The sequence below is a fragment of the Anser anser genome (genome assembly GCF_964211835.1).
Source record: "Anser anser genome assembly, chromosome: 15".
Lineage (NCBI taxonomy): Eukaryota > Metazoa > Chordata > Aves > Anseriformes > Anatidae > Anser > Anser anser.
Window position 1 is genome coordinate 17448218 of NC_139736.1, and position 21026 is coordinate 17469243.

Consider the following 21026-nt stretch of genomic DNA (forward strand, 5'->3'; position numbering starts at 1 on the left):
TTGTGCCTAAAGAACTGGAAATATAAGTACTTGTATTGGTGCACCATGTTCTCAAGACAAGAACACAGTGGTAATAACTATATTTTAAAGTTTTGCAAACACAATCCCACAGCGTATGGAAATTAAGTATCTATTAAGTAGATCTTGAAGTGAGATCTTTGCAGATTAAGAGATGGATTTCAGAGGTATGCAATTCCGTCCTTCGGTTCAGTATTTCAAATGAGGCAACATCAGTGGCAGCAGTGTAATGGAGGTCCTGTGCTCAGAGAGCTTGCTGATGAAATGCCAGAGCAGACAGGATTTTGACAGCCTGGGTATGTTTTCTGTTTTCAGTGCTGGGAAAAATCCACTGAGGAATGCTGTGGCCATTCAGAAATGATCCACGCGGTGACACGTTGGTTGGCAACCTTCTTCATCCAGTGATAGATACTCTTTCATTTGAATGCTTCACATGCCAGAAACCTGAAGCTCATTCCAGTTAAGTTAATCTTATGCTTTGTAACTAGGCAATAAAACCCTGGAAATACGAGCTAAAAGCCCTGCTGCATCCTTGCCTGTGCCAATAAATCAGCAGCAGTTAAATATGGCTTGTAGACCCTGCCATAGTGAGTACGCAATACAGCAAATAGGAGGAGAGGATTAACCTACTGTTGAGCCATCTGGCAGCGAGGCAGTGATGTGTATTCACTGAACATGTCCGAATAGTTGTATTTACCTAGGGTCGATTTAAATATTGCTGGATTGGATTTGTAGAGGATTTCTTTGCATGTTTTACCACCCTGCCCTATCCAGAGGTTCATGAGTGAATTAAGTACCTGGGTTTTCTTTTCTTGCTTTCTAACAGTCAATTTCAATGCTGTTACTTAAGCATAAAGACCTAGATCTCTTCAGTACTTGAGTTAGGGTGTTTCATTATCTGTTTGGCTCCATAGCATATACTTGAGCACACTAAAAACCCGGGCATAAACTCTGGTTCCAGCCCTCTGGAAAGTTTTGCATATTTAATCAGTCTAAAGCTATAAATGTCGCTTGGCAGTTGATTAGAGATCTGTTGCTTAGCTGAAGCAGTGCTTCAGAAAGGATTACACTTACATTAGTAAAAAGAATAACTTTTAAGGGTTTTAAAGCCAAGACTGGATGCTTTTATGACGATTCACCTTAAAAAGTGCTTTCCTAGGAACTCAAAGCAGAAGCTCAGCAAAGCTGAACATTGAGCCTGCAAACAAATGGCTTCCAGTGACAGCTGTGACTTGGTGTTTAGCTGTGCTGTACCTCATGTGGTTGATGGCACTTCGGGCGCCCTAGGTTCCAGACTTTGCCCAAAACGCCTGTCTCTGGCTTTCCTGTCTGGTGGAGAGATGGGTTCGCTCCTGTGGCAGCTCTGTGAGGAGACTGTTAGGCGCTGTAGGGCTCTGCTGGGGCCTGCAGATCCTGCCTTTTCCACAGCTCAACTCGTGTCTCAAGTTCAGTGGGTTTGCGGCTGTTGCACAGCAGAGTACATAACCAAAGGAGTTGTAGGGCTTCTCCATCCCTGCCTTGCGGAGGGGGAGCTCAGAGCTGGAATCTTCTTCGGAGTGCTTGGCTGTTTGGGCCTTGGCAGGGACAGATGGCTGGAAGGCTTCTGTGCATACCATGTTAGCAGCTGTAACAAATGCATCTCGGCTTATCTGAGCACGGAGCACAGCCAGCACAAACGTGAGGCCTGGTGTGTTTCCAGCTTTCTCAGCCTCTGATAGATGCTCAAAACCTCAATTCTGCTACTAAGTTTTGGGGCATAAGAGTTTGTGTGGTACACATAAACATCTGGGAACTTTTAGAGCTGGAGTTAGGTATAGGTCTCTGTATAAGACCTATATAAACGTGCGTGGTAGGCACTAGAAATACTTGTGCTTGGAAGAATGACTTAGTCTCTCTATTCTCCTCTAAGGACAGTTGGCGTGTGTGTTTGTGCTTAAACTGCTCTGATTGGCAGGAGTTACAGATGCAGAAGCTCCTGGTCTCCAGTGAGCCAGGAGGCAAGGTCAGTCATTTATATTGTCCGATAGGTAGAGCCATGAGCTATTTCTTAAACGGATTGTACACATTTTCTGTAGGACAACCCAGTTTGTGTATTGCCTTACCTTCAAATGAAGCATAAACATTTCAGTAGTCTTACAGAAAGCAACTTCAGTGAAGACGTTCTAAAATGTGCAGTATTATCAGGTGTACAAGTTCAGTCCAGATAAAGCCATGGGTAGCACAGAGAAAAAAAAATCTCAGTTTTGCAATACTAAAACTGAAGGTTTGACCTGAGAGGGAAACAATTCAGTCACATCCTGACAAGGGGATCCTTTCTGCAGGATCATGTCTGTGAGGAATCAGAAGCATATTTTACTTGGTTTGAGGGACATTTTTTCACAGAATCACAGACCCATCTAGGTTGGAAGAGACCTCCAAGGTCACCGAGTCCAACCTCTGACCTAACACTAACAAGTCCTCCACTAAACCATGTCACTAAGCTCTACATCTAAACGTCTTTTAAAGACCTCCAGGGATGGTGACTCAACCACTTCCCTGGACAGCCCATTCCAATGCCTAACATAATAAAAAATAAACTTTGGGTTCTTGGGTCATTTGAGGCCACCAATTAGCCTCTGGGGTCATCCGAGGTCACCACTCCTCAATTCTTTGGGTTCTGGGGTCATTTGAGGTCACCAATTGGCCCCTGGGGTCATCTGAGGTCACCGCTCAATTCTTTGGGTTCTGGGGTCATCTGAGGTCACTGCGCCTCCATTCCTCGGGTTCTGGGGTCATCTGAGGTCACCAATTAACCTCGGGGGGGGGGGGGCGGTCATCCAAGGTCACCGCTCCTCCATTCTTTGGGTTGCCCCATCCTTAACGTCAAGATCTCAAAAACATCCCTTTGCGTATGCGGGGAACAGCTCAGCAACACCTAGCACTCCCTGAGTGCGATGTTTGTAGTTTAAAATGTTTATTGGTGTTTAAATGAGTTTTTAATCACCTGTGGTATGCTACATGTAGCCTTATGTGCCACAGCAGTGCCACTTTTCCAGGAGTGGCGTTTGTGTACAGCAGCGTTCAGAATGCGAGAGGGGGGGCTAACAGGCTGGGATTTTTCTCAGGGGAAAAAGTAAAGCTAGTATCACTGAGTGAAGCAAGGTCTTTTGCAGCAAGAGCTGCAACAGTTGCAAAAGTGCACGTGTTTGCCAGGAGCATCTAGGAATTCCCTGTGCCAACAGGGCCTTGCTGCAACAGATGAGCTGCAACAGATGCTTCCCCAGCTGAAAAACACTGCGAGATGGTCAGCTATTCTGTGGAGGGTTTTTTTTTTCTTACACTGTGAATTAAGTCTTTACTCAATCTGTGTGAAAGCACCTGCTCCTTCTGGATTTCAGTACCCTTTGCAACATCTTGTATGTAACCCCAGCTGATAACATTATTAAAGCACCCATCTAAGTGCCTGGACTAGTTGTACTCAAAAGTGTTGCTCCTAGTAAGCAGTGGAAGATTCTGCGCATGCTATGTATGTGAAAAACAACTTTGAGAGGCCTAATTTGAGAAAGAGTAAAGGACTGTGTTTTAAAGGCTTATTAGTGCTTTTATCACTTCTGATCCTTGTCAGTTACCTTCAGCCAGCTATGCAAGTGCTATGTGCACATGTAGGTGCATTCCAGATTGCAGCTTTGAGACTATGTGATGATGATACTAAACAATTTACTGCATTCCAAACCCAAGGTAAGTGAGGCCAGCTGCTGTTTTTGTCTCTATGAACAACTGCAGGAACTACTTAAACTCAGCCAGTTCTAACTGTTCATCAGTACAACGTTATTCTTATGAATAATCAATAAAAATTGGGGAAGCATAAAAATGAGGAAGTCAACTATTTATCAACATTTCATAGTTAAGAACACTTATTTTGATGTTAGTATATTCTTATGCAAAGACAGCTGAAGGATTTTTTTAATGTTACCTTTCACTAAATAATCACATTCCTGGTACTGTGTAGGGAAATATATGCCTCGCTGTTAAGCATTTTTTAATCAACAGACTTGCGATATAGAAAATAATTCAACAGATAAGGTACTTTTACACAACAGTATCTATAACACTTAAAGACTACTTTATGAATACCAGAGCTTTTCCCAACATGTAAACTAACTTCCAAGAAGGGACTCCTAAAGACACAAAGGGAGAATGTGAAACTGGTGAGCAGATACCAAGAAAGCTTCTTCTCTTTTAACAATGAGTACATAGATAAGGGAAAAATCAGCCAGCATGAAAATGATTAAGTGCTTTCCTTTGTATCTTTTTAGCCATCTTATTTTTGTCAAACCTCATGTGTGTTGGGGCACTTCCCTGGAAAAAGGTTAATTTCTCCAGAATGTATTGAACAGATGAGTTTCAGTTCTGGAGAAAAAGTTGTCAACATCTCTGCACAGGTTCAAAGCTCATACACTGCTTTCACAAAGTAGCCTATTTGTACTAATCTGAACTGGAAAAGATCTTTTGTCGTCTTTTAAATGTATTCATGCTATGGTTCAAGGCTTCTGAGGAAACAATTCTGTTACCAGCTGAAAGATTTTTTTTATTTTTAAGTAACTGATATTCTCATATCCAATACCTTCTGATTTATTATAGTTTCTTGTCATTGTACTGAAGTGATTACTCTGGCCTCAGGTGTTTCTGGGTGAAAGGCTTTCCTTTTATACTATATGTCCTATTATGCTTTCTATTTTATTTATGCTTTATTATATTAATCATCATAACACTATCTCATTAACACCCCTTGTTTTCCCTAACATTGCTATCCAAATAGCTATTTTATTTTGGATGCTGAAGGGGTTCTTCCATCTTCAGGGCTGGTATCTACCACTCAAAAAAGGCTCAAGCTGAAATGAAAAAGAGATGAAATCCAATTAAGTTTTTGGTAAGTACTTAAAGGATAGAAATTAACAACTGATACATAATACAAGTTGTTATGCTGAAGTACAAGAAATTTATGAAGGGAGAAATAGAACCATGTATATTTATGATGTTTTCAAGAGGTTGTGGAAAAATATTCTAGTGTTTTAGTTACAGCTTTGTCTAGATACACCAAACTGGAATAAAAATGTAAGGTTCTTTCTTCATATTTGATGATACATTCACAGTTAGGAGGAAAAGAAGAGCATTATTACTCAGGTTTAAGGGACCTGAATAAGGACTGTTAAGACTATTTCATCTATCTAATGGGATACCCTTGACAAGAAAGAAATTATTTTCTAAAAGAAAATAGTGCAGATATGTCTACTACTGACTGACATCATCTCTTCTGTTCTCATGACCTTAGATGGCTGTCTGTTACGATGCGTGACTAGCTGAGCCCTTAAATCTCTTTCACAATATCCAACCTAATTCTCCCTTACTGCAATCTGGTCTGTTACGCTTCCTTCTCTTTAGTGTGTTTACATATTTAAAGACTTAACTCATGTCTTCCCTCAGCTCTTCAATTTTTTTCCCCACAGAGAGAAACCATGTCCAAAAATAAATGTATGAAATAAGCTGAATAGATAATAGTTATTTCTTATCTTAAATGTGTTTCTTCATACATGCATCCCAGTGTATTCTACTTGTTTTAGTAGCATACTTTTGTTGTTGTTGTTAACTGAGCCTGTGATCCACAGTAATTCCAATCCCTTTTCTTAGAAATGGGATAATGTAAACTAGTAGCACTGACCGACTTCAGTCTTTTCGCTACCAAGCCATTCTAAAACTCTGTTTGACACAACATCAGCTGAAGGTTCAGGCTCACAATTTTAATAAAGTTTGTCTCCATATGTCACATTCATATGACGATGAGTTGTTTATATAAACTGTTAGAGCTAAAACCACTTACTGCCTACAAGATACTACCTAGATTGAAATTTCATGGCCATCTACTGTTTACACATAGAATAGACTCAATAAATAAGGCAAATAATGCCATGTGGCATTATTACTGCATATGGGAGTGTATGTATGTAATGCACTTATATGTATATTGAATGTTTGATTTCTAGGCTTGTATCTTATAGCTTACACAATTATCTACAAATATTTGATAGTCATTCCCTTTGATAGTGAGTAAAGATGCAGCAAACACTTGTAACTAGTTTTTAGCATACCACAAATATGCTTGTAGTCACCAAATTGCTCTCTTGAGGTGGTGGTCTGTTTACAAATGGAAAGGAGTAACATTGCATTGTGTATATAAAAAAAAAAACAAAAAAAAAAACAAAAAAAAACACCACCACCACCAAAACAAATCTTTATTTTCTCATTACCAAGCCCTAGCAAAGCATGAAGCATAGAAGTTAGAAATGAAACACTTGAATTTAAACTTTTATAAAAAATGTAATTGGCTCATCTGCATGGTTCTGTCACTTGCAGTAAATGTTCTCATTGCAGTCTTGTAAAAATATATCTTAAATTATTACTTGGGCAAATGTGGCAGTAATTAGTATGACAATGTGTGTGTTTCCTTCAATGTTCTCATTCAGTGCAAAGATAAAAGCATATAACAAATTTTGTAGAAGGCTTTGTCCTTTCATTCTGTTTTGCCTAAACTAAGGAATAATGTCACATGGGTGAATAAAAGAGCAAGTTTTGACCATGCATAAAGTCCATTACCATAAGTTTAGTTTATGGTAATTTCTATTAAGACAGTAGTATTGTTGACTAATCACATATTGCTCAAGTAGTACAAACTATCACTGTCAATATACCATTCTGTCACAATTAGTAGTCAATAAATAGCATAACTCAAAAAAGATGCTCCAATGGAGAGAGAGAGGTTAAAAAATGTAGGAATGACGTATGGTGCAAATTAGTGAATATACATAATACAGATTATGCCTAAATGTACAGGTGCTGTAATCCTTGTATGGTAAAGCGTTTCTGATTACTGCAGTTCTCTGGCACAGACTGCTGTTCTTTGGGTACATATATTGCAAAATAGTTAAGTTGAACTGGAATAGGATAATACTGAAACGGTAACTGTATGGTTGTATGGTGCAGTAACTACTGTAATGCAGTAACTCTGAAGAAAGTGAACAGGAAGGGACTAAACTTTCTTACTAACAGTATTTTTGGATTGTGGGCTTACACGGGTTTTTCTTTACTTAACAAGAATTCATTCCTTAAAATCCTGCGCTTATCAATAATTACCAAATAATACAGGTACAGTTAGCAAAACACATGACTCCAGTCACTTTTAGAGTACTAACTGTCCTAAATCTAGATTCTGCAGCAATGCACAATGAAATGTGCAATGACTGCAATGCCAAAATTTTCAAACTAGAATTACTGTTCTTTCAAGCTTTTCAGCTTGCTAACTTCAGATTCCCAGAAGATAGCTATCTAGATGACATCTGCATTAAAATACCTAATGATAATCTTGAAATTTTAGGGTAAATTTAAAGAGGATAGATCATTTCACTATAAGAGAATGAAAAGTACAAAAGTATGTCACTGAGTACATTCGGTATGTTTATATAATACTTATTACTGTTACTATGAATCCACATGCATTATTTAGACCAAAAAAAAAGGTTGAAATAAAATTAGTATCTGAGAATTGGAACTCCTGATGAAATTCCTTTATATACTACAAGTATCCCCTCTGCTTCCTTCTACAAAGCAATTTAGGAGGAAATAAGAAAGCCATTACAGTATGAATCAGATAGGTTACGCTGTGCTTCTGAGTAAGCAGCAGAAAAGATAGATAAGATAGAAAAGGCGCAAGAAGAATTAATCCTGGAATAGGACTATTTTTACTCACCCCACAGTCAGATTCATTAGTTTCATTTTCTTGTGTGATCTTGAATATCAGATATGAAAATATTGGAACAATGCAGTCAGAATATTCAGAATGAAAAGAAGGGACACTTACCACTGAGGAGGAATTTCCACAGGAACAAAATTTCGGTTGCACAAATGAACAAAAGCTGCTGCTAAACTGCAGGCAGCCTTCAACTTCTTTGATTCACACGTGTCATATATACACATGATGTAGAATTGTTCGGGGTCCACCTTTAACAGAAAGGGAGTTTGTTTACTTGTTTGGCGTACGGGGTACAAGCATACATCTGTTCTAGAGAGAGCGATCTGGCAATACACCTGGAAGTGAATTGAAAAGGAAATTTGGATTTTGGTCCCCTCCCCACAGCTCTCCCTTGTAAGGACTGTTCACAAATCTTTACTCTCATCCTGAATTTGAGGCTTTTATTTGTATTTCCAAATGCTAAACTACTATGCTGAAGGGTGCTGCAAAGTCGTGTCACTATTTTGTAGATCTCAAGGACACCACTCCATGTTTCTGCTGATACAATTTTTTCTTTTTTTTTTTTTCCTCCTGTCTGGATTATTGTTCTAATTCTAAAGTTAATTAAACTTCTACAATTAAACTTCTATATCCTTGCAATAATTCTGTGTACTGTTCTAAAGTATGACATTTGAGTACTTGGGTAGTCCTTGGTTGACACAGTTATACTTACAACTTTGAAGCAGTTCCTGAGACAAGAATGTGCTTCTTCAAAAAACTCCTTACAGACTTTTTCCTTATCTGTAATTGGACAGGGCTTCACATTCTTCTGTGTGAGACTGCACTTGCTCACCTAGGAAAATAATATATATGTGTATATATATATATATAAACATCAGCGTAGTAGTGTGAATTCTTCAGATTTACAATGTGAAGTGGGTTGAAGGAAGATATGGGCAGCTCACTACACTGCCCTGAATACATCCATTTTTCATTAAGATTGTGAAGCACCTTGTGCTCTTCATAAATGAAGAAAGTATTTGTCTCATAAATATTACAGATTACAGACATTGTTTCCTTTTTCTATTGATTTTGTTATTCACTAAAGGATTCTAGTGGGTGGCTGCTGACACAGTAAATAGTTGGCTTGTCTTAACTTTATTATATATGACAGATTTGAGTTGTGCTTTTACTAGATTTGTGGGGAGGGGGAGGGGGGAATCTTCATCTCCTCACTGGGTTACTCATACGTAATAAACAGCAAGAAGGCTTAAAACAAAAGAAAACAAATTAAGAAAAAAACATCACACCTGAAGTTCCTTACAAGAATGAGCATTTTTGGACAACAAAATGCGGATGGATTTTTGTTGTACATGGTTTAAATATGGTCCCAGTCAAAAGCTGATGATACTAAATATTAACAGAACTGCTAATGAACAGCATTTACTAACATTTCTTAAGATTTGTTTTGACCAAACACTTCTTAAGACTTGTAATCAAATCAGCAACTTATACATTTTTTAATCAGTAATTTCCATAGATGGCACATCTCTGAGTTTAGAAGTTCTTTAAGCAAACAAAGTCAATTGAAAAAAAGTTATAAACTGCCAGTTTAATCTCTCAGGTAACTCTCTTCCTGCAGGAGTCACACATTTGCAAAGTTAATTTACTAATCCCCTCATTTTGGACAGCCACTGGTCTTGTAACACAAGAACTTCATTGACTATCTGCAAGGCGGTGTTTGAGGTAGCTGTAGGAAAGCTCCTGGTAGTGAGTTTCCAGACTGTTTGTAGTGCAATGTGAGGTGACTCCAGGAATTCAGGGCAACTGACTGCTTTTTGCTTCAGGCTTAGATACTTGGTCAGATTTAACCCGATTCTTTTGCTTGCTTTCTGCATCACGTACAGTTATGCCAAAACTTCTGGTCAGGAAGGATTTTCTGCAAGCTCCATTTTATCAGCACACCTGCAAAAGCTGGCTATTTGAACTGGTTATTTCCACCATATCATCTCTTCTTACCTCTTTATAAAAGTTTATAAGACTTTGTATGAATTTCTGACTTGGCACATTTGTATTTCCGGCCATTCCTTTAATGATGTATGACACTAGTACATTATCGGCAAGTCAGTCCTTTTATTACATTTTTACTGAACGGGATATGACTGCAAACAGCACAGAGTTCAGCTAGAGTCATCTATAAATTTTTCTTGGCGGTACACAGCACTTCAAATATGCCATGGCCTACAAATAAAATGTACTAATCAATAGCATAAGCACAGCCTTTATGCCATCAGCCACTTAAAGAAGGTCATCCATGACTCCCCAGCTTATGACAGTAAGTTTCATTAGGTATTGTTGAACTAGAAGTAATAACCAATTAATAACTTCTCCGGGTACTTTTGCATTAGATAGTTGCATTTTTATGAATATGTTAGAAGTTAATCTTTGTAGCAGTTAAGAAAATCATATCAACAGTCAGTCATGTCATGGTCCCACATGCACAGGCTGCAAACTTATTAGATATAACTAGCCAATAGCAGGGAAAAGTACAAGAGACTTGAAGCAATCATTTTTTTAACATAAAGTACTGAAATAAAGATGAGAATAGTAGTATTTCTGTGCCCAGAACTGGGACACTTTCTGGTGTCCTTTCCCTTGAAAGTAAACAGAATCAGAAAATCTTAATAGCAGTACGCTGTTGTTTTCTTTGTTTCTAGTAGATTCTCAAATTATGCATGAAGGGATTTAGAAGAACTGTCAGCATGGCTTGAGAGCGTATTAAGGCTAGGATTTTATTTTGGTCAGTTGTATTCACATGTGTACATGCACTTTTTCATATTTAGATTATTTTTAATCTGATGATACATTACATGAATTAAGGTTAAGTCTCTTTGACGCAAAGAGGTATAAAACTACTGGTAAAAGAGTAAAACTTATTTACTTAATGTTATAATTTCTTAAATAGAAAAAGTTCTTTCATGTAAGTTAATAACTGAAAGAGTAGCTGCTAACCCTCTGGAAAAAAAACTTAGCACTTAAATGGCACATGGGCAGAGAACAACTTTACCAGTTACTGGTTTCTAAAGTTTTGTTTCTTGATAAATGAGAATCAGGAACACCAAAAAATGATTAAGAGTCTCAGCATTGCCAGCGACAACATCCAGCTCTGGAGAAAACTTCAGACCCATCATGTAAGAGGGCTCCTGGTACAAACCATGGCCTTGTCTGGTACAAACCATGGCCTTGTGGTACTTACAGCAAACTTCAGTACCACCCAGCTCTGTACTCCACAGAGGTATTGCAAACAGGAAAACATCAAATATACTTGGTTGCAACATCAGTTTCTTCTTCTAACAGCAGAAGCAACCTCCATGTTTTACCTTACCATTTATGCCAGAAATGCTCAGTACCTATGCATTGGTTATTCTTGGATGGCTTTTAGCAAACATGTGCAACTTTTGCCCCAGTTAAACACAGAAAAACAAAGTATCTAGGGTATGCTGCTGTTTTCTCTGTCTAGCTTCAGTTTATCTAGGTAAGACAAAACAGCATGTAAAATGTTGTCCTTTGTGCTCCAACACCATAGGTAATCTGCATTAAAAAAAACCCTTCAGCTCCTTACCTGCCAGCTCTGTGTGAATTCTTGCACATTATCAGTGAAGGAATGATTAGGAAGTATCCATTCATTTCCAGCTTCGTTATCATTGGTACCAAAAAGTCCAGCTGAAATACCTGGAATTAAATTGAAATGGTGTAAAAAGGTAGTTGTCACGAGTAGACACAGGAAAATTTCAGAAGCTCTCTCTGGGCTCTGATTATTCCACACAGCAGAGCTCAACTGCAATGCTGAAGAGTGTAAATATGCCCAAGCATCCATTATATATTTTTCCTCAAACTGCAATGGCATTTAATTTGTTAGGTGTTCATTTGCTTCTCCTGACCAGATAAAGACATCATGTTAATTCTCTGCTAATCTCAGCGGAGTGAGTTTTAGAATAGAGGCACATGGATAGGAATGTATTCCAACCGACACCCCCCCCTCCCCCCCCCCCCCCCGAATGTTAGGCCTGTTAGGCCTCCCTCTTGTGCTCTTACAGGTGTGACAAGATAAGCCTGCTATAGAACAGTGATTCTCAGACAGGTTTGAGATTGGGCTGACTGCATTACATCTAACTCCTATTGCTTGCTGCTCTATTGTTCTGAAATAGTGTAACCTGGGTAAACACTTGCTGTCCTTACTGGAGGGACATATATAGTGCTTTATTTGATAATAACTGGGAATGCTGAATGCCATTTCCTGGGCTTGTATAAATGAATGGGGAAAAGCAAAGGAAAGACAACCCCCGTACAGGTGAGGATACTCCAGAGGTACAGAAAAATACAGCTGACAAGCTGAATGATTGATACTCACCATGGTGCCATCCAGCCAGAGTGACAGTACAGAGATCATACTGAAAGTCACAAGAGACAGAAACTCCTTTGTGATCAGATATTTCTATTTTGTTGGTTTCTTTCCTTGAATCAGTGGCATTCTTTTCAAGGGATTGATCCAGTCCTTGGCAGTTCTCTACCACAGATACCTTAGACATCTGTTTTAAAGTGAAAATGCAATTTCAAATATGCCACAATGGAAGTCCAATGAAAGGCATGCTCAGACTGTGTTTGCAGGTTAGGTGGCGTCAATTTTGCTCAGCTCAGAGTGAGGGAATAAGAATTGGGTTGCGTTAATCTTCTGAGAGAGCAGGAAAGCATAAAGCCTCCCACGTATACTGAGGCTGTGGGCCCAGTTTGTCCGTCAGACCTCTTTAACTGCTATTCCCTTAGACCAGGTAAGAGAAAAGCTGAAAAGTTCACCAAACCTCTCTCATTCTAAATACCAAGACAGAAAAGAGACAGCCCCTGAGTTAAAAGTGGTTTTGGTTTGTGGAGTTATTTCCTGATTAATGATCAGTGCACTTCCTGGCAGTTATGTCCAAGAAATGTTCTGATCTATGTTTGGAGCTTTAATACTTGGGCAGGGGTGGAAGATAATATCTGGTCTAGAAAGGAACAATGTTTGACTGTGCCCTCCTACCTTCAGTCTTGGATAGATATTGATCATGCTCTGGTTCATCTCCACATACAGTGATCGTGAATCACCAATTTCCTCATTTAGTATTATAGTGAAAGTATTGTGAAGAAAATCCTTGGCAAGAAGCACACTGCATTTTGTTGCCAAATCATAAATTTTTCCATCAAAAGTCATAAGGTGCCTGTTACCCATTAACATAGCATGATCTAGATAAAGATATTTCAGAAGAAATGTCAGTGAATTGTCCACAGAGCAGCAAGTGCTGCTACTTGCATATTGCAACATGACCAGCTTCTCACTGGTTTACTCGTAAAAGAATTTTCCAAGCTATTAGTACATTTTAATTAGTCAAAAGTTGCTCTGCATCAAAAATTCATCCAGGAAAGAAAATGATCTAATGATTTATTTTTCATTATAAAGCCACGTGAGTGCCCTTAAGTGTAGGCAAATATGAGTTAGGATTCAAAGCTCACCTTGATTTACAGTCATGCTACTTGATAATCATAGTTATAGTGCCCCCTTCCCCCCCACATACACATTCCTATACAGGAAAGAGCAAGAATATTAACTGTATCAAAAAATACCCTGCCAAAACAGAGTATCAAACACAGTTGCAGTCCAGAAGCACTCCTGATACATTACTTAGACTCCTTGGTCACTAAGACCCACTCTTAGTGCCCTTCATTGTGTCTGCTTACTGGAAGGAAGCCATTGAAGATGTCTTTCTGGAAGATCCATTATCTACAAGGGACAGTTGGGACTGTTAATGCAGTCTTTTAGTATTTAGCAGTGCTTTTCAGGCAATACTGCTGCTCAAGATCTGGTAGCACTGTTTTTTCATCCTAGAGTCAGCAGAAGTGATGTTACCAGATTCAGAGTATGGATAAAGCCTCCACAAGAAGGCCCAGGGTCAAAAGGTATGACTGCATTTACTGCATTCAGCTCTGGGGCCCCCAGCACAAGAAGGATATGGTGATACTGGAACAAGCCCAGAAGAGGGCCATGAAGACCACCGAGGGGCTGGAGCACCTCTCCTGCGCAGACAGGCTGAGAGAGCTGGGGTTCAGCCTGGAGAAGGCTCTTGGGAGACCTTATAGTGGCTTCCAGTACCTGAAGGGGGCTACAGGAAATCTGGGGAGGGACTCTTTGTCAGGGGTTGCAGTGAGAGGACAAGGGGTAATGCTTTTAAATTAAGAAAGGGTAGACATAGATTGAATTGATATTGATTTCTTCCTAGATATTAGAAAGAAATTCTTTACTACAAGGGTGGTGAGGCACAGGTTGTCCAGAGAAGCTGTAAGATGTCCCATCCCTGGAATTGTTCAAGGCCAGGCAGGATGGGGCTTTGGGCAACCTCATCTAGTGGGAAGTGTCCCTGCCCATGGCAGGGGAGTTGGAATTAGATGATGTTCCAAGCCAAACCATTCTATGACTTTATGACTAGCATTGAACTGGAGAATCAAATCACAAGAGCATATAGATAAGACTGTATCAGGGAGTGTAGTGAAAGGTATAATGGCTTTAAACTAAAAGAGGGTACATTTAAATTAGGTATCAAGAAGAACTTTACTATTAGGGTGGTGAGGCACTGGAACAGGTTACCCAGAGAAGTTGTGGTGCCCCATCCCTGGTGGTGTTCAAGGCCAGGCTGGATGGGGCTTTGGGCAACCTGGTCTGGTGGGAGGGGTCACTGCAGGTGTGTTGGAATTAGCTGATCTTTAAGGTCTCTTCCAACCCAAACCAGTCTATGATTCTAAGACAGATTAACGCCACCTGTTGATTTATAGTATCAACAGTAGGAAATGTGAAGAGTTTCAAGATTTGCATGACTGTTAAGTAGAGGAGCATTTCTTGCGTGACAGCTTTAGCCTCAATGTGAATATCATACATACAATCACTGTTTTACAAAAAATACTATATATAAAGAAGTTTAAAGGCAAATTATAAATTAGAGACCATCTCTATGTAAACCACTATTCCAGATAGGATCTGTAGACTAGAATGAATTGGAAATTGACCCAGCTAAAAAACAAAAGCATCACTTTGAAAGGGCTTACGTTCAAAGGGACTCTCCATCATCCTTCGTTTGAATCTGTAATACTCTGCAACCACGTTGATGTTGTAGAGGTCTTTGAGAGGCCTCATTAGCTTTTCTTCAATGAGATAATTAGTAATATTTGCCAGATCCAGGGAGCAGTATGCTTTAGGAAGTACTGGCAGTTTCACTGCCACTGAACAGTTCCTGCAGAATACAAGCAAAACAACATGTGCTCCTTAACTGCTAAACTGATGAAATGCAGTTGCTATGTTAGAAATGTGGAAGTGAAATATTCATAAGAACTGTAGTCTGGTTAGAATAGCAAAACAAAGATGTACAATTGCTAAGACCAACAAAAAAACATGCCATATAAGGCCAAGTTATCATAGCTATTGCTATTTTGTTTGCTGCTGAGTAGTTTCTTTTGAAATGCACACTTTCCTAGTAGACAGCAAACATGAACATCATGATATGATGTGCCCACAGCAAAGAATGGCCAGGTTGCTATCTTCAGCCTGAAGCATATAAGCTAATATGAAGATTAACTACACATATAGAATGGTACCCAGCAGCAGAAGTCCTCCAAAAAAACAATTACCTGGCTGAAAAACTGTAAAGGTTGAGTAAGGGCTTCCGAATCTTGCTCACAGCTCTAGAAACCATGGCCTCTGCCCACCTGAGCATCTGCTGTGTGGTCTATTGGAGAGCCAGAAAAGGAGATTACAAAACTCTTCTGTACGGCTTTAGTGCAGGGTCAGTACTTGATAATGAGTTTTAAAGCAACAATCAGTGAAATTGCACTTTAACCTCTCTTGCATTTATCACTTGCCTGACAGCACTTTTTCATTTAGTGGTTAGTATCCAGAAGACAGCCTTCAGTCATTCCAGCAACAAATAGTGGACAGAAATATATATCTTTCCTAAAAGAACATTACTTACTGTATACCAATACTTCACAGAGTTAATGTGCTACAGGGGCTTACAAAGGGATTGATATCTTTCTTAATATAAATTTTTGTCATGATATGTCCTTTATCATTTCAACTACAGGAGCCCAAACCTGTTTGTTTGTACACTGTTAGTTGGAATCACAATCCCTCCTCTCTGCACAGAAAATGAAAAAGCTACATGAATGGCAACAGTTCACTGCTGTTGATTTGAACCAAACCAGTAAAGCAAATCCTTCTCCTATTGTCCTACTGAAGCACTACTGTCAAAGCAAGTTAGATATTTCAGGAACAGTACATTAGCTGTGCATAAGCTTGTTATGTGGAAAGATAACCACACAATTTCCATAAAAACATTTTTTGCGTATCCACAGTTCAAAGCTAAGACTTAAATTTGTAAGCCTTTTCCTTCAAAACATTAAAAATTAAGAAATTAATTATACCAACCATATCCAAGCCTGTTTTAACAGTCCTTAATGCCATCTGGATTGGCTCCATTAGCCAAACATCTTTTATAATCCTGGGCAAAAATGCCTGGACTTTTTTCAGGTACTCTTCTGTCTTCTCCTGCCAAACTTCATCCAGTGGCTTCAAGGTTACATCATAGTAGGCATCTTTCAAAGTTGCTAATGGGTCTGAAGCAAACATTACATGAAACAATCCTTAAATAACATGTTACAAAGTGATTACCAAGAGCGATTTGGTTTTTAATTTTAAATCCTTGCAGCTTCAAACATAAGTGAAGGAGGGACACAGAAAACAGGAAAAGGCAGCTTTATCTTCAAGGCAGTTAGGCATATTTCACATCTGTGTGTGTGTGGACACCGTATCATGAAAAACTGAAGTGGGCATTTAGCTATAACCCTGTTCCACTTATACATCTTATATTAGGTTTATCAACTAAATCCTGTTTTTGAGTGGAAAGAGTCTAGTGTCAGATGTTTCAAAACGAGATGTTACTCTTATTTTGAAAACTGAAGGTTCTCACAGATAATTATGGCTGACCATGTTTCTCAATGGTTTCAACATGGGCAATAATCCAGAAATACTGGCTACTGGATAGACTTGAAAACAACAGGTCAAGTGAAATCTGATTAGTACAAGCATTCAAAACTCAAGGATGGATATGAACAGCCCTTTGGGAGGGAATGCTTGCCAGGGAACCATTAGTATAACTGCTTCAGCTTAAGGAATTAGGTCTCTGTTCTCATCTGACTGAACCCAGACTCTTACAACCAAGAGAATGCTTCTTCAGTGATTTCATTAGAAGGATGGCCACACTGGGGTTACTTAGAGCTGATTGTATCAAGGCTCCTTCTCTGTAATATGTAAGAGCAAAGGTCACTACTTTTGCTAGATCAAAATAGAAACATTTGTGCAGTTCAGCATCTTTTATACTCCTCCCCCCCTACCCCCCTGCACTGTCATTGCCATGTGCAGTTTTTCTCCTTGCTTTGCGTGGTTTTACTTACTTTGCAATTCATTCTGCATTTGCTGGACAGCGTCTTGAATTTTATTCAGGTAAAGCGGGAGCTTGCTTCTTAGTATCTGCTTGATTCCACTTTGCTTCCACACTTGGGTGAAAGCTCTACCCACACAGTGGAGGAATCCTGCTATCTTTTGTGAGGCTATTGAAGGCCAGCCAGCTGCTTCAGACAGAAAATCAATTTGCTGCACCTGGAGTGGTTCCCAATAAAGAAGAAATATCAAAATACACAGTGATCACAAGCAAAGCTTTAACTCCATTCCAAGGCAATTCTGAACTTCTCAATGTTAGGTGCAGAGATATAAGGTCTTGACCAAGAAATGTTCTTTTTGCCAATGTATGAATTGCAGTTTAGCACCTGATTAGCCATTTAAATGTTTAAGCAAACCAAAACAACTGTATACAACCTAATGATTTTTTATTAACGTTGAATGAACATTTCATGATACTTTCACAAATGCTGTGGAGGTACTTACTGATCTCCTGAGTCTCCAGATATATCCATCAAGCTTCTTTATCTTCTCAATCAGTCTGGCTTTGAGAATGCTCCCAATTTCATTAATTTTGTCCTATGAGAAGATGAACAAAAACTTTGAATTTATGATTTAGAAATGCTTGTACTGGGTCTAAATCACTTAAATTTTGTAATAGTTTCAACACCAGCAAAAATCCACAGTGTCCTCTGATTTATCAGGGTGAAATGACTTTTGTGTTATTCAATGGTTAGAAATGGAATCAGAAGAGTCTAAGGATGAAAAACCGTAAAGCCTCCTCCAAGCAGTAGGTATGTGAAACCCTATTAGAATTCTAATCCCAGTTTTGTAACCAATGTGCTGAGCAGCCATGGCAAATTAGTGTTGTTCTCACTTTACTTATCCTTTTCACAGAATAGACCTTTTAAGAGAGGGTACTATATTTTCTATGTTTTCTAGGTGTAGCTGAACTATTTAATTCTCAACATGGTATCTTTTCACACCAAATTGTAAAATAATATTATTACAAATTAAAAATTTAAACCAATATTCCCCTGGTTACTCACTAAAACCCACAACTGAAGCCTGCCTAGAAGATGCTACAACTGACAAGATTAAACACTATTCTGGAAAAGCCACACCACGATTAACTGCCACTGAAGGTTCTTACCTCAGCCTTAAGAATTAGATCCCCACATCCATGAGTCAGAAAATTTAAGCTTTCATTAACAGCTGTTAGAGTAATTTGTCCCATGTTTTCTTGCCTTTCACCATTAATGTTGAGATAGCTATTAATGGCAGCCATCTGTTGCCCATCAGTACAAGCACTGACTTCCATTCCTTCTTCCAGATCCCCTTGGAAAATTAAAAGGGAGCACTTCATTTATGGGAACAACACTGACAGACATTGTTTCAAAGACAGCTTTTTAATTACTTAGCTGATAAATCAGTATCTGAGTGTTAGGTATTCATGGGCAAAAAAAACCATGAGAAAATTAGATCAGCATCAACATTTGATTTTCTCCTCTGTGGCTTGTAAATGCTTTAGAAGTACAGATTTGCTACTGCAAAGAAAGCAATTAATTACTATAAACCAAAATAATCCTCTCAGACAGTGATTCACAGGCTTTTTTCTACTTTAGTCTTCCACTATCCTTTGTTGCTGAAATTTAAAAGTGATAAATTAAAGATTATCAGTCAACTACCTGTCACACACGTAAGTTGTTTCTGCCCAAGTACTAATAAACAGAAACAGCTGGTGAGGTGTGCACAGAATCTGTGTATAGAAACTTGAGCTGAATTATTTCTACAAACTTGTGACCTCAACAATCCATAAACTAATGGTCTTCATCGCAAATGGATCACAGCACTTACAAGTGAGGACATGACCATGAGAGAAATTCCATTGCAGAAGTATGTGAACAGAAGTGTGTGAAGGCAAATCCATAACAGAAACTAGGACTGGGATAGTCAACAAAACGAGTCTGAGGCAACTGTCATACCACCAAATCTGCCTGGTTTGCACATAAATAAATCTAATACAGTCCAAAAGGTGGATGAGTCACAACAGGAAGCACTTGCAGCAGGTCTCCTTTCACCTAATTTCAGTCATCCGAAAGCCAAGCACAGTCTGAGATAGCCCTGTTTCCTCTCCCTGGTCAGTCAGAACTAATGATTTCTGACTGGAAGACCTGCACAGAGTGATTTCATACATCTGTTTCAGCATGGGGTTGAGCCAGCCTCTTAAAGGTGCCTCTCTCTTTACATTCACCAAAATTGGAATATAAGGACTATCTTAAATGAGACACACAATTGTAAGATGGCTAAATCAAGGTGAAATGAATCCTATCTTCAGTCACCGTTATAATCCTTCCCTGGGCAGTAATCATACAAAAGTCTCCACCAAACTGACCTCCGTGTAACAAGTTCTAAACTTCAGCTTTTCATCATGTGAAAGACCATAGCTTTGGATTGCCATGAAACTGAAGCTAGCTTGGCCCTAGAAACTAAGACACAACTTTTCCTCCTGCATCTTCATACCTTTGATAGCTCTGAAGGTACGTACCTTTCAAATACCCCATGTAGTACTGCAAACACTCCTTTCCTTTAGAAGCAGCTACTTTTACTTTCTCTTTTTGATCAATAATCCCCTCCACCAGGATTTGGCTCTGAACAGCTGAGGAAGTAGCAGTTCCTGTCAGGCCTAGCCAAGTGTCTTCAGAGCCTTTTAACTGCAGCCATAAAGGAAAAACACATTTGTTCAAAGCCACCACACAGAATTAATGAAGCCATGTTCAGAGATGATGCCCAACTATCAGTGCTTCCCACAGAGGGGTAAGTGGTGAGGGAAATGTTTCCCAATGGTTATGCGCTTACATAGGAGTTACCGAGAGAGGCACAGGCATGAGGATGATTGGCTCAAGAGCTGAATGACTGGATAGGACCAGGCTTGTGGACAATCCTTTAATGGTAGCAATGAAAGAAACATACTCCAACAGTCAATTCCCTGTAAGGCTGCTAATTTGTGCGATTTATTCCAAAACGAGGAATAGAGAAAGGCTAAGCAGAGCAAGTTTAGAGAGAGTGAAAAATTATGTAGTATTTGTCTTAGCCTGTTACTTATTAAATCATGATTATTTTTTAAAGGATGGCCTATTCTCTCAGTTAATTATGACTAACTACCCACATTCCTCCTAATGAAGAGTTTGGACAGTGCTGACCACATCATTCTTCTGTCCCACTCTTTTGCTACCATCACCTTGTTTATGTTATTCATATCACAGAGAATTAAGAGTAAAGGCAGAACAGAGGAGAGAAAGAGGAAGAGATTTGCCTTAAGATGAGCATTGTATTAGCTGTTCTGTGCCTTTTTTTAAGAAGGCCAATTCTTTTTTTTTTCTGGCAAATGATGCTTTGAATCTTACAGTTCATTTCTTTTTTTTTTTTTTTATTTTTGCTATGGTGATTTTACCTGCCTTACCAAACAGCCCAATCATGCTGAAGAAGGTGAGCTATAACAACATACAGCTTCTGAAAAAATTATATATTCCAGCTGATATACACTTACTACATTTGTCACTGAGCTTTGCAGATAACTAATGTTGTTGTCTTCCTTTCTGTCTTGATCATACTGCTTGTACATTGCATAACTGCTCCTTTAAAAACAGAACTGAAGAAATCAAGAATACTTTATATTGCCTGTACTTTCCTGATGTTTTACAAGCCACTGGC

The 21026-nt window shown here is 38.9% G+C and overlaps 1 protein-coding gene across 1 annotated transcript in view; it reads right to left on the minus strand.

The window, feature by feature from the left end:
- Positions 1 to 3321: 3321 nt before the first annotated feature.
- LOC310881914 (uncharacterized protein) overlaps positions 3322 to 21026 on the minus strand; it is a 105867-nt gene continuing 88162 nt past the window's right edge. Inside the window, exons 61-73 of the mRNA XM_083799807.1 lie at positions 19861 to 20026; positions 18466 to 18650; positions 17799 to 17891; positions 17309 to 17513; positions 16284 to 16471; positions 15488 to 15585; positions 14909 to 15093; positions 12855 to 13057; positions 12192 to 12369; positions 11403 to 11512; positions 8514 to 8633; positions 7910 to 8049; positions 3322 to 4889 (exon numbers count right to left, since the gene is read on the minus strand). Of these exons, the coding sequence (XP_083655933.1) occupies positions 4874 to 4889; positions 7910 to 8049; positions 8514 to 8633; positions 11403 to 11512; positions 12192 to 12369; positions 12855 to 13057; positions 14909 to 15093; positions 15488 to 15585; positions 16284 to 16471; positions 17309 to 17513; positions 17799 to 17891; positions 18466 to 18650; positions 19861 to 20026 (1887 nt within the window). The 3' untranslated portion in view covers positions 3322 to 4873. The remainder of the gene's footprint in view (positions 4890 to 7909; positions 8050 to 8513; positions 8634 to 11402; positions 11513 to 12191; positions 12370 to 12854; positions 13058 to 14908; positions 15094 to 15487; positions 15586 to 16283; positions 16472 to 17308; positions 17514 to 17798; positions 17892 to 18465; positions 18651 to 19860; positions 20027 to 21026) is intronic.